This window comes from Anoplopoma fimbria, chromosome 17 (assembly GCF_027596085.1).
Source record: "Anoplopoma fimbria isolate UVic2021 breed Golden Eagle Sablefish chromosome 17, Afim_UVic_2022, whole genome shotgun sequence".
Lineage (NCBI taxonomy): Eukaryota > Metazoa > Chordata > Actinopteri > Perciformes > Anoplopomatidae > Anoplopoma > Anoplopoma fimbria.
The window spans coordinates 17792143-17808282 of record NC_072465.1 but is presented as its reverse complement, the minus strand read 5'-3'; the positions used below and the strand labels follow the sequence as shown (position 1 = coordinate 17808282).

The 16140-nt window shown below is 39.5% G+C and overlaps 2 protein-coding genes across 3 annotated transcripts; both read left to right on the top strand.

The window, feature by feature from the left end:
• The first annotated feature begins 91 nt into the window (after window positions 1-91).
• On the top strand, window positions 92-4735 carry zmynd10 (zinc finger, MYND-type containing 10). The gene is made up of 11 exons (XM_054617566.1): window positions 92-180; window positions 958-1066; window positions 1262-1378; window positions 1468-1521; window positions 1701-1927; window positions 2432-2526; window positions 2633-2805; window positions 3194-3319; window positions 3399-3520; window positions 3606-3731; window positions 4364-4735. The coding sequence occupies exons 1-11, from the start codon at window positions 92-94 to the stop codon at window positions 4461-4463; spliced, it is 1338 nt and encodes a 445-aa protein (XP_054473541.1). The 3' UTR covers window positions 4464-4735.
• A 501-nt stretch (window positions 4736-5236) lies between these two features.
• Window positions 5237-16115, top strand: LOC129105559 (ras association domain-containing protein 1-like). 2 transcript variants are annotated; one of them, XM_054616638.1, is made up of 7 exons: window positions 5237-5477; window positions 6546-6901; window positions 8321-8445; window positions 13774-13878; window positions 13972-14257; window positions 14362-14477; window positions 14570-16115. In XM_054616638.1, exons 2-7 carry the CDS (start codon window positions 6580-6582, stop codon window positions 14714-14716), a joined length of 1101 nt encoding a protein of 366 aa, XP_054472613.1. In that variant the 5' UTR covers window positions 5237-5477; window positions 6546-6579; the 3' UTR covers window positions 14717-16115. The 2 variants fall into 2 exon arrangements, with proteins under 2 accessions (XP_054472613.1, XP_054472614.1); XM_054616639.1 differs by lacking the exons at window positions 5237-5477; window positions 6546-6901; window positions 8321-8445 and adding an exon at window positions 11296-11722.
• The last annotated feature ends 25 nt before the right edge of the window (window positions 16116-16140 follow it).

Here is a 16140-nt window from a genome sequence, read left to right as displayed (position 1 = left end):
ACCATGACAACCACAGGAAGCTAAGGGCATCGCTGTTAGTCGACAGATAGTTACTGTCTTCTGTTTTACTTGAGTAGTTTCCTACGACGACATGGACACGTGTTACATTCTGCCTGTCGAAGCAGAGGGGCTTGTTCAAAGTCTGGAAACTTTCTCTCTCAAGGAAGTTGGCTCTGAGAGGTAAGAGGAGCTAGCTAACAACATTTTTAAAAGTATTGAACATGTCACCATTTTTCTCAGTAAATATATTTCTAAAAGTGCTATTGACATGATTTTTTCCCCAGATGCCGGTAACAACCCAAGTAATCCATGCATACAAAGAAAACCAAACAAATAAGTTCAGATATTAAGTTATGTGTAATCAAATGGAATGAGCGTTGTCTCCCACAAGGATGTAAGGGCTGTCTGCTCAGTTTATCACACACATCCATGTCAAGTCAGAACAAACCGTTAAATATAAAGTACAAATTTAACATCTGAAATTAGATTGCATATATTTTTTCTCTCACAGACAACAGATATAAATATGATTAAAACACCTTGGTGACATTTTCTGTTTGTAAAAACTCCAAAGAAAGTGTCCAGTACCAATGTCTTGTTGTGACTATAATGTTTTTGTCATGTGAGTGTGGTTTCCAGAATGTTACTCCAAAGGCTAAGCCACTTTATTTGTAAAGCACCTTTCAGCAAGGCAGTTCTAAGTGTTCTTTACATAAGTTATACAAGTCTTGAATGAGTACAATATAAGCAGGATATGAATTTATAGTTGAGTCTACGCAGACCTCTTGTTTGCATAGAAAATGAATGTTGCATCTCCATGTTAGTTTTTACTCTATGGGATAGTAAGCAGACTTGTAACAGGCGACCTGAAAAGGTTGCACGGTTCAAGAAAAAGTAGCGGTTTCGTAAAGTCTAACTGTGCTTTTTTTAAGGATTTTTCTCTTTGTGTGTTTACAGGTGGTTCAGACAGCATGCGCACATCGAGAAACTCAACATGCAGGCGATACTGAATGCTTCTGCCATGCATGATGAGTTTGTTAAAGAGCTGCTGGTGTCATATGGAAAGGTGACTGTTACCTCTCTACATGTGATGTTTGAATGTCAGTGGAATTTAGTGGAGCCCTGCAACAATCTAAGAAAAAGTCTCTTGAAACAACTTTTCTGGTTGTTTCTATTTCTTAGAATTACATCCGATGTCTCAATGAACACATTGAAAAAAAACTTTAATCTGCAGAACCTTTTTTCCCTCCCCCTTTTCTAGATACCTATTCTGGTCCATGAAATGATCCTTGTCGAAGTTTGGAAGCACAAAGTGTTCCCCATTTTATGTCAGCTGGAGGACTTCAATCCCAAGAACTCATTTCATCTTTATATGGTGGTGAGTGTAAAATTCGGAGTAAAATAATGATCATCCTGCAGCGCTCATAACCTGATTTTATTTTGTTTACTTAAATGTTTCTGTCTTAGATCCACCATGAAGCAACGATTATAAACCTACTTGAAACGATAATGTATCACAAGGTCAGTATGTACACAAACACATACATACCCCTAAATTATATTGATCTACATCATATCTTTAAATTTGTTAAAGCATAAAAGTGATCACGGGGCAAGGCAGTTCAGACTCTCTCCCTCTATTATATAGTTCTAAATGAAGCTTCATGTGACATGTTGATGAAGGTTTTTATATTGTGCAGGATTCGTGTGAGGCGGCTGGTGATTCTGTTCTTGACTTGGTGGATTACTGCCACCGCAAACTCATCCTGCTGGCCAGCAAAGCGACCAGGGACAACCCAACAGGGAAAGCAGTTGAATCCTCGACAGACCTGATGGAAGAGTTACAGATGCAGAGCGCTGCACAGGAATTTGAAATCTCCCTGAAGGCGGTCTCTGTGCTGCGCTTCATCACTGATCACACCGAGAGGTACGGAAGTGTCCGGACCAATAAAGTTTAGGGATTAGAAGTTTACAAGAGAGAATCTGAGAAATTTTCTTAAACATTTAGGCATTTACACTTCAAGCTAAACCATTGCATTATACTTACTAACGCTGAAGCTAACAGTTATTTTAATAACTTAGTTATGTTAAGTTATTTTATTTTATTTATATTAATAATTTTGTTTATAATACAAGATACAGTTGTAAAAAATAATGTGTGTTATTTCTCGGAATAAAAGTTAACATCTTCAAATTGCCTTTTCTTTTCTGACCAACAGTCCAAACCCCAAAGATGTTAAACTTACAATTATTATAAAATTGAAAAAGCAGCAAATTCCCACATTTGAGGATCTTGGATCAGGGATTGTTCTGCATTTTGCTTGAAAATAGACGATTTATCACTTATTAAAATTGATGCAGATTAGTTTTCTGTTAATGTATTAATTTACCATTCCTTTCACCTGACAGAAGGACTTTTTTTTCTTTACAGTATTAGTGTCATCAATCGCATGCTGTGCATCCATAACATGCCTTGCGTGCTGGTTCAGTTGATTGACTGCTCTCCTTGGAGTCGCTGTAAAGACGGTATATCACACCTCTTGCATATCAAATGTGTCCTTGTAAGAATGTGTGACTCTTGGCTAAAACGTGGCCCTTCATTCAATGATGTACTCTCTGTCTCCCACTGAAGGTGAGGTAGAAAAGTACATAAATGGCAGATGGCAGAAGATTCCTGTTGAGGACCACTTGAAGATGACAAAACTAGACGGTCAGGTCTGGATTTCCCTTTACAATCTGCTGCTGAAGGAAGACTGCCAAAGGAAATATGACTTCAACAATTTCAACAAGAACCAGCTTCTAAAGGTATACTTTCAATAAACTGTTGACTGACTCTTCCTTTATGTTCTTGAGTCATTTTACTTTACTGTATATAAGCTGTAAACTGAAGCGTAGATATTGTGAGTGCCAGATCAATGTCCTCCAACTCCATATCTGTTCTCCTTGCTTGTAAAAACACAGATTCAGTTTCCAAGGGTTGTTTTGACTAAGATGTTTCCTCCTATTATACCCTTTCTCATCCTCTTCCTGTACTCTTCCTTGATTATATAACCAGAGAGCCTTGTGCATCCTCTCTTAAGCACATTTCTTTTCTTATGCAGTCTGTTTAACTCATTATAGTAAGTTCTGCTGAAGTTGACTTTATTTTTGTTTCTGAGGATTCATTTTTGTGCTGATCGTTCATGTTCCATAGCTTCGAGGTTTCATGACAGAGGTGTTGATTGATCAGCTGCCAAACCTGGTGGAGTTGCAGCGTTTCCTGGCTCATCTCACCGTTACAGACCCTGCCCCTCCAAAAATAGAGCTCATTTTGGAACAGGTACACGCACACACATATCTCTGTACCTACAGTGACTACGTCCCTTGTGCGTTTACCCTCAGCTTTGCTTTATGTGTAGATCCCAGAAATATGGAACCACATTGTGAGAGAGAATTCTGGGAAGTGGAAGGCAATCGCAAAGTATCAGGTCAAAGAAACTTTCAGCCCATCTGACAGCGAACTGAAGCTGCAGGCACAGAGGTAACGCTGAAAACACAAGTCTAATATACAAAGAAATCCACTCCATCCAATATCTCTGTGATTATTATTGATATTGTTTTACCAGGTTGAACCAGGTGTACAATTTGGATGTGATGGAGAGTTTACTCCCCGAGAAGCCAAAGTGTGCATCCTGTGGGAAAGAGGCAGCAAAAAGATGCTCTCGATGTCAGGGAGAATGGTACTGTCACAGGTAAGACACATCTAGATAGAAGTACGTAAGTCAGTAATGCAGAAGCTCTGCCGGACTGTCGTGGTGAAGAGGTGGCTGAGCCTGAGGGCAAAGCTTGTGATTTAGTGGTTGATGTATTTTCCAAACCTTACTTATGATCACATGCTCTGGGTAATGACTAAAAGAATGAGGTTGTGGATTTAAGCTGCCAAATTATGTTTCCTGTCCCGACATCCGCATAGAGCTCAGAATAAAACTGCTGCTCCCTCAGGCTGAAAGGAGCTAGGTGAGGTAGTTTGCGGATCATGAACCCAGAACATGCTTGAGAAATAACATATCCTAGATGGCTTGAATCACCCACCTTACTTAGCCTGCTGCCACGGCAACCGTCTGGCAGCAGGCTAAGCAAGGTTCATGCAACCTTACTTAGCCTGCTGTAAGGTTGCATATAAACACAGACTTATATGGATGGATATAAGTCTGTGTTTCTACATCCGATATAAAATTACATCTAAAAAATGACCATTAGAAATACTCTCCTGTGATACTGAATATCTTAATAAATGTTTTGTTATATTGATATCATACACTTAATGTGTGATTTGTTTCTGCTGATGTGTAGTCTGGGTCATCTTATTTATTTTTTTTCACAGAGAATGTCAGGTGAAGCACTGGTCTAAACACAAGAGAGCCTGTCAGCTCATGGCCGAGGTCACAGAGAAGATCCAGAGAGACCTGCATGTTAACAGCTAATAAAGAGAGACTGTTGAAGAACATGTAAGGACTGATGGCGGATGGGAGACTGTTGAGTCACAAGATGGGAGGAGCAGATCTGCTTGTGCACAATGCAAATTTGGATCTTCTTTTTAATGAGGACAAGTTTATTCACAGTTTCAGTATTGTGTTGCTTCTTTTTGTTTTGAATACTGTTTATGATGGCCTTATGGCATATCGTTTTAACAAATTGTTTGTCTTTTTGAAATTTACACTCTTTTTTTGAGTGTATTTTGTTATTCAACACAGTTCATTACACACCAGCAACAAATAAAATGCTTTACCAACTCTCTCTACATTGTCTTTTTCCCCATTGCTATTAAGAAAAGAGCATGTAGGTGTGTGACCACAACAGATAGAGTCACCTATTTATGTGTGACCTAGTTAAAGAAGCTATGAATTTGTGGTTGAAAGTTATTTTCAGACTTCAGCCTCTCTGAATGTTGGATTACTGACTTTCTGTCAGTAAAAACACATCAAGATTAAACATATTTCTAGTTTAAAGTGTAAATAAAGTACATAATAGGCTATATGCGTTAGATTTTTCACTTCTGTAAATGAAACCCACATCCAGCACAGTCTGAGAAAAGTGTTGGGGGGGAACTTTGCACGCCCACTGAGCTGCTGTGCTCTGGACTCAGAGGCACCCCCTATGTGAAAACATCCCGGATGTCGGCGCAGCTCATGATCATCTTACTCTCTTGTTTTTCATGATAAGCGGCTTCCTCCTACAACACAGTGTGAGAAAAAGTATTAGTGTATAGAGAAGTGTTCAGATTCAGGTTCCACTGATGTTACAGAGAGTTGTTTGTTGCTCCGTCGCTGCTGGAACCAGCCGGTGATTATTTCCAGAGATGTAGTCGCGGCTGCACACCTCCGTTACTCGGAAGCCGTCAGAGATTCTTCTGCGGAAAGTTTTTTTTTTTTTTTCTATTCGGATGGAAGTTTTGAGACAAAGCGGGTTTCCACAGGGCTGCTCTCTCCCCTGTGTTGGTAAGTTAGACTGTAAGATTTACTTTGAAGTTGTTCATTTCATTGACCAAGCCTGTTGTTTGGGACTAAACATTTGAGTTTTCATTATGATTTTCATAATTTGATTTACAGTAATTACTGGGCTACTCGTGCTTTGTAAAACGTGTAGAAAGCTACATCTGATACATTAACATATTAAAGTGGTTTGTTTCACATTAGGCTGTTGTGGTTACTTTCATACCCTGCTTTACTTATGCTAGTTAAGCAGACTGTTTAATATGAATTACCATATTTATATAGAGGAGGCATATGCAAAACCAACGTGTCATTTTCAAAATACGGCATACCAAAAAAAATGGTATGTAAAGTAAATGTCTGAAATGTTCTGTTTGAAAACGTCCTAAGCTAAACAAACATTACATAAGAGGCTACTTATATATAATCAATGTAACTAATTACTTTTACTCTAACACTGTAATGCAACTTGAGTACAGTTTATTTGAGTATTTCCATTATATGCTACTATATTTAGCCTATACTACATAACAATTATAGTGAAATATTGTACTTTTTACTTTCCTGCATTTATTTGACAGCTGTACACAATAAGATTGGTTTAAAAAAATATGGAGTATTGATACAAATGAATCTGCCTAACAGTATACATGTGTTGAAATGAAAATGGTCTCAACCTTGCCAGGCTTAAACGTTAAAATGCTGTTTACACCTTAAGGCATCAGCAATAATAATCCAATCATATAGTATGTAAAGGGTCCATTGTGCTGCATGAGTACTTCACTTTTCATGTGTTTAGTGCATTTAACTGTTATACCTCTGTACTTTACTGAAGTTTTTAAATTGACTAACTTTTATTTAATCTTTATTAATCAGGAACTTGTTGATATTTAGTCCTCCTTTTGAAGAGAGACCTAAGAACAAGGAATATTCAGGGTAAAATTTTGATTTCTTTAGATCTTAAATTGAGATAGAACCTGTCAGTCCAAGATCACATTGTTTTAATTGTTAAACTGTTGCCAAGTCATCTTTTGCCAGTACCAGTGTGTTATGGTATGTTTTTCTGTCTTTCAGGGATGATGGAGGCAGCCGGGCTCTGAGTGACACTATGTCTTGGGGGGAGTTCATCGAGCTCCGTGACCTGAGGCTGGACAGAGAGCAGATAGAGGCGACACACGGCTCACTTTCGCCCTGCTCGCCTCCACGCCTGGAGAGAGCCAACGCCCTGAGGATCACCCCGGGGAAGGTGCCAGACCTGCTGAGCCGGGCGGGCATCATCAGAGTTCTGAGCAGCACCCAGGACCCCCAGCTCCCTGAGGAGAAGGGAGAAGGGCACAGCTTCCAGCCCTGCAGCCACGCTCAGCCCACATGGTGTGACCTGTGCGGTGACTTCATCTGGGGCGTGTATAAGCAGAGTCTGCGGTGTGTCAGTGAGTATAGGATGTCTGTGCATATACAAGAGCAGAACTGAAAGCAAGACTGAGAGCAGGTGAAAAATTGAGCAAACAGGGAAAGATGAAGCCACCGATGTAGTAGCAGGCCAAAATTGCAAATTTCCCCGCTGCGGGACTAATAAAGGATTATCTTATCTTATCTTAAATAAGACTGTACTCATTCTGATTCTTCAACACGTAGAAATCCTAATCTTTGTCTGCTTGGTTTGCCGTGTAATACATTTTCTCCATGTTGTTAGTAGTTTTTTGAAATAGAAGAATCCAACATTCATGCAGTTGTTTAGGTGGTTTTGGTGGTGAGATCATTATCTGAGGGTCCTCAACAGACCTGTGTGCTCTTTATGCTCAAGACTCATCTTTGCTATAGTTTTGAACTTCCTTTCCATCTACTGAAACCCACTGAAATGTAGCTGTGGTTTCTGTAAAGCATTTAGTGTGCAGAAAAAAATGCTTCTTAACAGTTATCTCAAAATAAAACCACATAAATCACAAAGAAACATTGACACAAAGTGTAACTGTATTAAAAACATAGATCTTTTCTTCCTCTCAAATATGTTTGTACTCATGCAAGGTTTAAATGCATCAATTATCATAACATAAAAATAAAAAAAAAAAAAAAAAAACATTGTTACATCTGGGGTTGCATGCGACAAATATAAATATATTCATTGATACAGAGTCATAGCTAGAATTTTGATATAAATCTATAAGACACCCAATATTTTTACTTCATCTGAGTATTGTATATCATAGCTCTGTTTAATTCACGACTTCTCTCAACGGATGCAGGTTTGCTAACTGTGTATCTGAAGACAGGTGTTTGCTATTTATTAATACTATATAGACTCACTGGCCACTTAATCATGTCCACCTGTACAATCTAATGCAATCCAAAACAACCGTCCAACCATAAAGTCTACTTTTATTATGTCTATAATGTTTAGTTCTTGGTGACATTGTCAGAAAAGTGTAATTTTAATTATATAGAATGTTTAGTAATGAGGTCATAGTATAGAAAGGTGTTGGTGAACTGAGCTGCATTATATGCACTGGTGTTTCTAATATTCTGCCCTGTTCTATGTATGCAAATTAAAGGGAAAAAATAGAAACACCTCTCAATATAATGTTGTCCAGTACAACACCACCTTTAAGTACAACCTCAATAACAAACACACATTTTAATTTACACATTTCAAACCATGGCAACAAGAAGGAGAAGCAGAGGAAAGCACACTTAAAGTAACTGCAATGAGCCGTAATGGTCAGAGGAGGACATCTCTCATTCAGAATCGTACTCTACAGTATTATCACAATTGTGTTAGCCGTTGACGACGTCAAGTGTATTTTATGTGTTTGGCAGCGTTTGTGTAAACCCTCGACTTTCTACACTTACAGATTGTAGATTCACGTGCCACTACCGCTGCCGTCCTCTGATCCAGTTGGACTGCAGCTGGGACCGAGGCTCCGCGGCCGACCACACGCTTGTAGTGGAGCACACCATCGAAACAGACACCAATGTGGTAAGGACCTTTTGTATTTGCGATAAGACTGGCCTTGTATTCTCTGGATGTTCATAAGCAGCCTTGCTCACAGTCAAAGAACACAACATCAAGAAGTTATTGCCATATTGTATCATTACGGTTACCATGAAAAACAAGACAATCAGTGAGGACACTAGTAGCTTGTACCAGTCTCTATTTTACATCCTAAATAACCAACTACCTGGTAATTCTGCTGGACTGCTTTAAGGAACTAAATCAAATGTAAATTTGGCAAAAAACGGGAACCATTTCACATGGCAAATTAAGACACAGCGTTAATCCAGTTCCAGTTACTGCAAACTGGGGAAGTTTGATATTGTTGAGAAATGCAAAACATTACAGGTTAAAGCTTTTGCAAGATCTGGTTCAGTTTATTTAAGTACTACAGTGAAACATCTGTTTGCAGAGTCGCTGAGCAAGTTGTTACTCCCATTGTTTTACAAATTTAAGAAAACTTAAACAACATGATTCTTTCAGAATTATGTACCATAAAATGAGGTTGACTTTAATTGTAGAGTTTCATGCTTTACTCCTGCCTTTGCTTAGTTTTTTAAAGGGGCATAAAGTGCCAAAAACATTGTAATATACCCTTTTATAGATAAACAGACAGATAAAGTCAAGTCCTAACTGCTGTACATCTTAAATCTTACTAGAAGAAGACTCCTTGCTGTGCTTTTCTGTACCACATTGTTATTTGTAAAGGGGGGAGTCAAGGCTACAAGCGTTTAGTCGTTCAAGGCAGCTGGGTTTGGTTTCTAGGTAACAGGTTTTATTCACTCTTTATCAAACAACTATTGCTTATCAAAGGATGACTGGAATGTAAAAACTTCAGCAGAGTTTAAATAGTTGAAGAGATGGCTGGATATTGTCTTGGTGCTTTGGTTTTTGTGTGCATAGGCCTTTTACACAACAGATGTTTTTACTTGACATACCAGGAGAAAGTACAGGTGGAACTAATGGGGGATGGCTCCGTTATAGTGGTGTGTACCAGTCAGCAGTGCCAGGGAGTCAGCATGCGAAGCACCAGGGCCATAATTAATGTCATTAAATAACACCTGTTTAACACATCTGCATTGAAAAACGTATAAAAAAAATCAGAGCTGTAATGTAAGAACAGCAGGAAGATTTCTGGGCGTATCAGTCCACATATGTGAACTCTTAACTTCACACTAGGAGGCTCCAAAGTATTTCCTGCCAGTACACATGGGCCAGTACTTGTGCTGATAGCCGAAGAGATATGAACAACTCCTCAGCATGTGAGAAAAACACTGGGGATATTTAACAAACGTCTCCACCAGTTGGACACATTCCCATGTTTTTTATGTTATCTGTGTTATTACTTGAACCAATGAAAAGGTTAGGCTAGGCGTGGCATGTTTCAGATAAACAAAGGCAAAAGTCTCAAAATCATAGCTTTAAATGAAGAAATTAGAGACAATTTTATAGACCTGATTATAATTTTCTGTAGCCAGATTCTCACTGAAAGGTTATAAACTTGGTACTGAATCATCATCTGTATTCATATTATTGTATTAGTCCGCCTGATGGTTTAAGAATAGTTTGCATTGCAGCATACTGAAAACTAGGGATTCATTGCATGCATTTTCTCAATTATTTAATTAATAGTTTGTTTGTTTGTTTGTTTAATTGTTTTGTCTATAAAATGTAAGAACAGGATTGCAAATATATTTCACATTTCCCAGGGTGACATTCAAAATACACTTTTTCTGACCAACTGTCCAAATCTCTAAAAAAAAATAATTTATTGAGATTAAAAAAAACAAAAAATATTGGTTTTCAGCCACTTCAGTGTCGGTAAGTGCCAACTAACATATATCAGAGTATTCAGAAAAATCTATTTGCCAGTCATAATTGGAACTTGGGACGTAAACGCTCTCTACAATTCAAAAACAAATTTAACAATTACTCCAAGAAGTCATGATAATGATGGATCCTAATGAGTTGCATTGTGGGAATTGTAGGATCCAGTGTTTTAAGCGCTTCTAGGCACTGAAAGTCAGGATATCTTGGCCTCGGCTGCTTTGATAATGTTGTATTTTTTGTCTTCCTCTTCCTTGAATCCCTTAGTTGTATTAAAGTATAATCGCTGGAGAAATCCTAATTTTCTATTGATCAACTTATCGATTGAATGACAACATGATTCAGTGCAACTGAAAATATCACACCCATATCAAAAGAGTGATTCTATTTGCATATGGTGGCATTTAGGGGGATTCTGGGTATCTCCCCCTTGTCCCCTTGAGAAATGACATGGTTTTCACCTCTCTCAAGCTTTTCAAACTAAAAAAAGGAAAATGTCACCTAACTGTCTAAGTTCTAGGTTGTATGTTTGGTGCCTATAAATCCAATATACAGTACCAGTCAAAAGTTTGGACACACCTTCTCATTCAACCACTTTGAATAATCTAAAATATAAAACATATTCTGGTTTGTTGAGCATTTGTTTGTTTACCACATAATTCCATATGTGTTCCTTCATAGTTTGGATGTCTTCAATAATAATCTACAATGTAGAAAAAAATAAAAATAAAGAAAAACCATTGAATGAGGTGGTGTGTCCAAACTTTTGACTGGTACTGTATTAACTTACAGCTCATACACTGATGATCAATAAGAGCCTCGTGTTGTCTCTGGCTTTGTGTGACCATCGAACTGACCTATCATCACGTGATAAACCCAGCGTGGAGGGTTCAGCAACCGTGGGAGAGAAGCGGCAGAAAGAGAAGGGGGAGAAGGGGGGATGAACGCCGTCCAATCGCGACCGGCACTGGAGGGATTGTGTATTTTCCAAACTCAGCTCAACGGACCTGGGTGGGGCGTCTGCGGGGGGAAGGAAGCGAGGCAGCAAGGGCGGGGACCCGAAACACATCCTGTTCTCACAGACTCAGACTTCACACAGTGGAAACGTGGCCGGTCGAAGTTAGAGAAAGAAAAAGAGACAGTTGTATTTTTTTTTTTATCGATAAGACTTTTATTATCAAGGCGCAAGAGTGAGTTATTTTCAGACTTTTTTTTTGTAGTCGTATCTCAAGTTTGTTACCGGTAGATAAGCATGACAGACGCGGCTATCAGCTCGGAGAAGGCTCCCTCCTTCGAGATGACCTGGGGCAGCTCCACCAGCAGCGGCTACTGCAGCGACGAGGAGTCCGACTCCGAGTTCGAGCAGTACTTCACCGCCCGGACCTCCTTCTTCCCCCAAACCCGGACAGCTAACGTTAATGCCACCGTGAAGAAGGTGAGGGGAACAAAAACAAAAGTTAACATGTAATAAAGTTAGGTTAAAGGTAATAAAAGTCCTGTCCTCAGTGTAAAAAGGAGAAGTGAGACCAGAGATCAGAGCTGAAGTTCCTCTCGCGTTATTTAAGGTTCCTGCTCTCTGTTCCTGCTCTCTGTTCCTGCTCTTTTTAAAAAAAAAAGTATTTTATTCACATGTTTAGGGGGAAAAAAATGCACTTGTGTTGTTGCTCAAGGGCACTCAAGCATGGATGCTTGCCAAGTGAGCTTTAAGGTTCAGGGTGGAGTTCTGGTTCCTCCAGTTTTGAGTAAATAGTCTTGAGATTTACAATTAAATGTTTATTGAGAACCTATTAAAATGCATGTCAGCACTGGGGGAAGAAACACAATCCAGCAGTGCATATTTGTAATTGTAACAAGCACAGACCCACCGCTGAACTTTTGCAAAGAACAACTCATTTGTCATGTCTTGTGACGCACAGCCGCTTCTCAAGTTTCCAGCCTAACACCCACCATTCATTGACTGGTCAGGTTTCTCATACTAATTTCTCAATCGCAGATGATTCATGTGTTGTTTTGGAATTGTTCATTTTCTGTTCCTTTTAGTCACCCACGCCCACTGGAGTATCGGCTTTCTTTACTGTAAAACTCAATGACATTCACCCTTTTTATATGCCTCTGTGCAGAAGCCATTTTTATTTCATGTTGTTGGCACTGTCAACTCTGTGTTTTTCATATGACACTCCATTTGTGGACTCGTAGAAATGCAGTTGTTGCATACGTTTCTCCTCCTACTGTTACCATATGGGGAAGCTCAAAATGGCCCACATATTGATTAATTGACTTGTTAACAGCAGCATATTAACTCTGCAGTCTTTCAATCTTCGTAAGGATCCCCACTATTGATCTTGTTCTGCTTGACATCGATTTTAGAAGCTACCCAGCCCTTTTAAGGCTTGCCTGGTTTGTTTTCATTTGACATTCCACAGTAATGAAAATAGAGGCAAGGTAGAATAAGATACATTTTGACAATATTTTGAAGAATAAAAAAACTCCCTTAATGTATAAAGCTTGTTTTTAATAATGGAGAAATCTGCATAAGTGTCAATGCAGCATCCGTAGATACTGGATATTGATTTTACTCCTCAGGAAACCCCTGCCACTAGGACCCTCAAGGCATTAGCTTGAGCACAGTATAGGACATAAATTAGTGCTGCTTCACAGTTCTGTTGCATTTTCCTACTATACAGGAAATACCAATTGGTCAGTTCACTCAGGAAAAGCCCTCATTGAGTTTATGGTCATGCAGATAGTAAAGACCAAATGAGCCTAACTGGAACATGACTAGAACATGACTGCGATGTTGCGGTTGATGAGGCAGCTGACTTCACAGGATGTGTCTGTAAAACAAGGGAGGGCTTTGTCTCTCCCCCTTGTGAAAGCCGGAGAGGGGAGGCTATTTTTACATGAATACCAAGTTGAAGAATGCAATGCAGAACCGTTGCTCGCACTCATTACAAACAGCTGCAAGTTGCGCATACCCCTCCTTCCTCTAACCCCCCCTGGGCCGAAGAATCAGAGCAGGCGAACAGGATTGGGCAGAGCTGACATCATCGTTTTTGCCTTTGCTGCGTTGTCAGGAAGTTGAGTCTGATGCAACTGGTGCTCACTGTTAGAAGTAATGGTGGCCTAACAGGAAGTCACTGATCAACATCTTTTCTGACCTTTGGCTGTTTGTGATCTTCTTCTTAACAATATAGTAACAATAGTCTTGGAAGAGGAACTTGTTTAAGTCAAAATTTGAAAACTTATTTTGAGACGTACAATGTTTTCATACAACAGCAGCATGGGTCAGCAAGATTTTCACATCTTTAAAAGTCTTACCCTCAATCAAGAGGGTCATCGACACATATTTTATGTTGTCCCGTGTCCATTCATGTACCGGTGAACTGTGAGTGTTGTGCGGTGCTTTCTCTCGGTCCTGTTGCGGTTTGGAGATGAGCCCTGCCACCTGGTGGTTTAACACTGTATCTCCTCACTGTCCCCCTCCAGGATGAACAAATTGAAGTGGGAAAGCAGGAGTTGACAACTGCAGACCTTCAGCAGAAGGTGAAGGAATACAACGCTCAAATCAACAGCAATCTGTTCATGAACATGGTGAGTAGCGATGATTTACAACAAATCCATGCATTTTTAAGTGACAGGGTTTTTCATTAAGTGTGACATTTTTTATTTTTTTTTAATCCACAGAACAAGGATGGGTCCTACACTGGCTTCATAAAGGTGCAGTTCAAGTTGGCCCGTCCTGTGTCAGTTCCACCTCCGAAGAAAGGAGGTCACGATGCTGGAGGGAGGAGGGCTACCGGAGTGAAGCGTCGCACCTCTTTCTACCTGCCAAAGGATGCATCCAAGCATCTGCACATCAGCTCACGCACTTCTGCCCGTGAGGTCATCGAGGTTTTGTTGAAAAAGTTTACTGTGGTGGACAATCCTGGCAAGTTTGCTCTGTTTGAGCGTAGCGAGCGTCATGAGCAAGGTATCACTCCACTTCATTACGTCTAAACATTGACCTCCTGCAGTGTTTTTAAATCAAAATGTGCATGCTTTGCATTCATTGGGGGTTTTTTTCTGCTCTTTCAGTTTATGTTCGCAAGGTGTCTGATAATGAGAGTCCACTCCGTCTGCGTCTGTCTTCTGGGCCAAATGAAAAAGTCCTCAGCTTTGTCCTGAAGGAGAATGAAACTGGAGAAGTCAATGTGAGTGTAACATTAATTAGAGAATGAGGGCCAGACCATATGGTTAGTTCATAAAGGGTACTAATGGCATTTTTTTTTAAATCTCCTTACAGTGGCATGCCTTCTCCATGCCTGAGTTGAAGAACTTCCTGCGCATTCTGCAGCGTGAAGAGGAGGAGCACGTCAAGCAGATAGTGCAGCGGTACGCTCTGGCCCGTACCAAGATGCGGGACGCTCTGGATGGCTCCACCCCCGGCTGAGACGACTCTGCGCTCGGGGTCAAACGTGCACCTCTTGGCTGGATAATCGCCTGAAGACGACCAGTCATCGCTGCATCCAAAGATCCCAGATAATACAACTCAAAACACCTCTTGGGTGAACGAGAGAGTGAGACAGGGCGCAAGACAATGAGAGAGAGAGAGCTAGCGCGAATGTGCGTGTGAAATGATGCGAGAGATGAGAAGTGCCTTACACCCGGAGAGTCTGATGTGCCTGAGAGAAATGAGTTGCGAGAAACGACACTGGCAGATGAGACTGTGGTTGTATTCAGTAATGACTGATAGTCCTATGTACCTCAGCTGTGTCACTTTAACTTTAAAGAATATGTCAGATGTGGTTTTAGCATTTTTTGGTTTAAAAACGTAGTTCATACACATTTGTAGATGCATTGCTGAAGAAGAGCCCCATGTTGTAATTACGATGATAATCACACGTCTGGAAGTTGCATTCCTTTTTAATTTTCCAGATCACAAAATTTGTAACATGACATTACTGCCAAGTTTAGACAAACTTAATCTGGTCCTTGAACAACCTACCATGAAAACCATTAACTTCCACATTGACATTTTTCATTTATCTTATTAGAAAGTTAAATACACATTTGTTGCTGAAGAGTATTGGGATTTTAATTTGACCCAGGCTCAAACAATCTGCCGTGTCTCGACACCCCTGATGGGTACAACTCTATTTTTTTTTTTTTTACTGTCAAATTGTGAATTTGACTGATGTATGGACATTTGTATGCAACTATGAATGTCAGAGAGAGCAGTGTCACTGTGGTTGACTGGAATCTTGAATGAATATTTGGTATACATGTGTTTCACTGAATGCTGTTTGTCATTCCTTCATATCTTTGTTTTTTTCTATCCCTTTTAAGAAAATGTTTGTGAAATGTAATGAAATCTTTCGTTCTTCAGTTCACTATCATTGTACCCGTCTATGAACGTTTTTACACTTTGAATCAACGATTCAAAATGTGACCAATGTGCAGCGCGTTCAGTAAAGAATTCCCCAGTTCAAATAAGTTTCTGTATTTATTGGATATCATAAATTAAAGTTGAAATATTCCCCTTTTTAAAAACAAACAAAACCCTAACCCCCCACATCGTAGACATAGGGTTAAATGCATTTGTATATAGATTAACATACAGTACCAGTCAAAAGTTTGGACACTCCTTCTCATTCAACCACTTTGAAGAATCTAAAATATAAAACATATTCTGGTTTGTTGAGCATTTGTTTGTTTACCACATAATTCCATATGTGTTCCTTCATAGTTTGGATGTGTTCAATATTAATCTATAATGTAGAAAGAATAAAGAAAAACCATTGAATGAGAAGGTGTGTCCAAACTTTTGACTGGTACTGTATGTGTGTTTATTTAGCTAAATTTTCCCAGATTTAT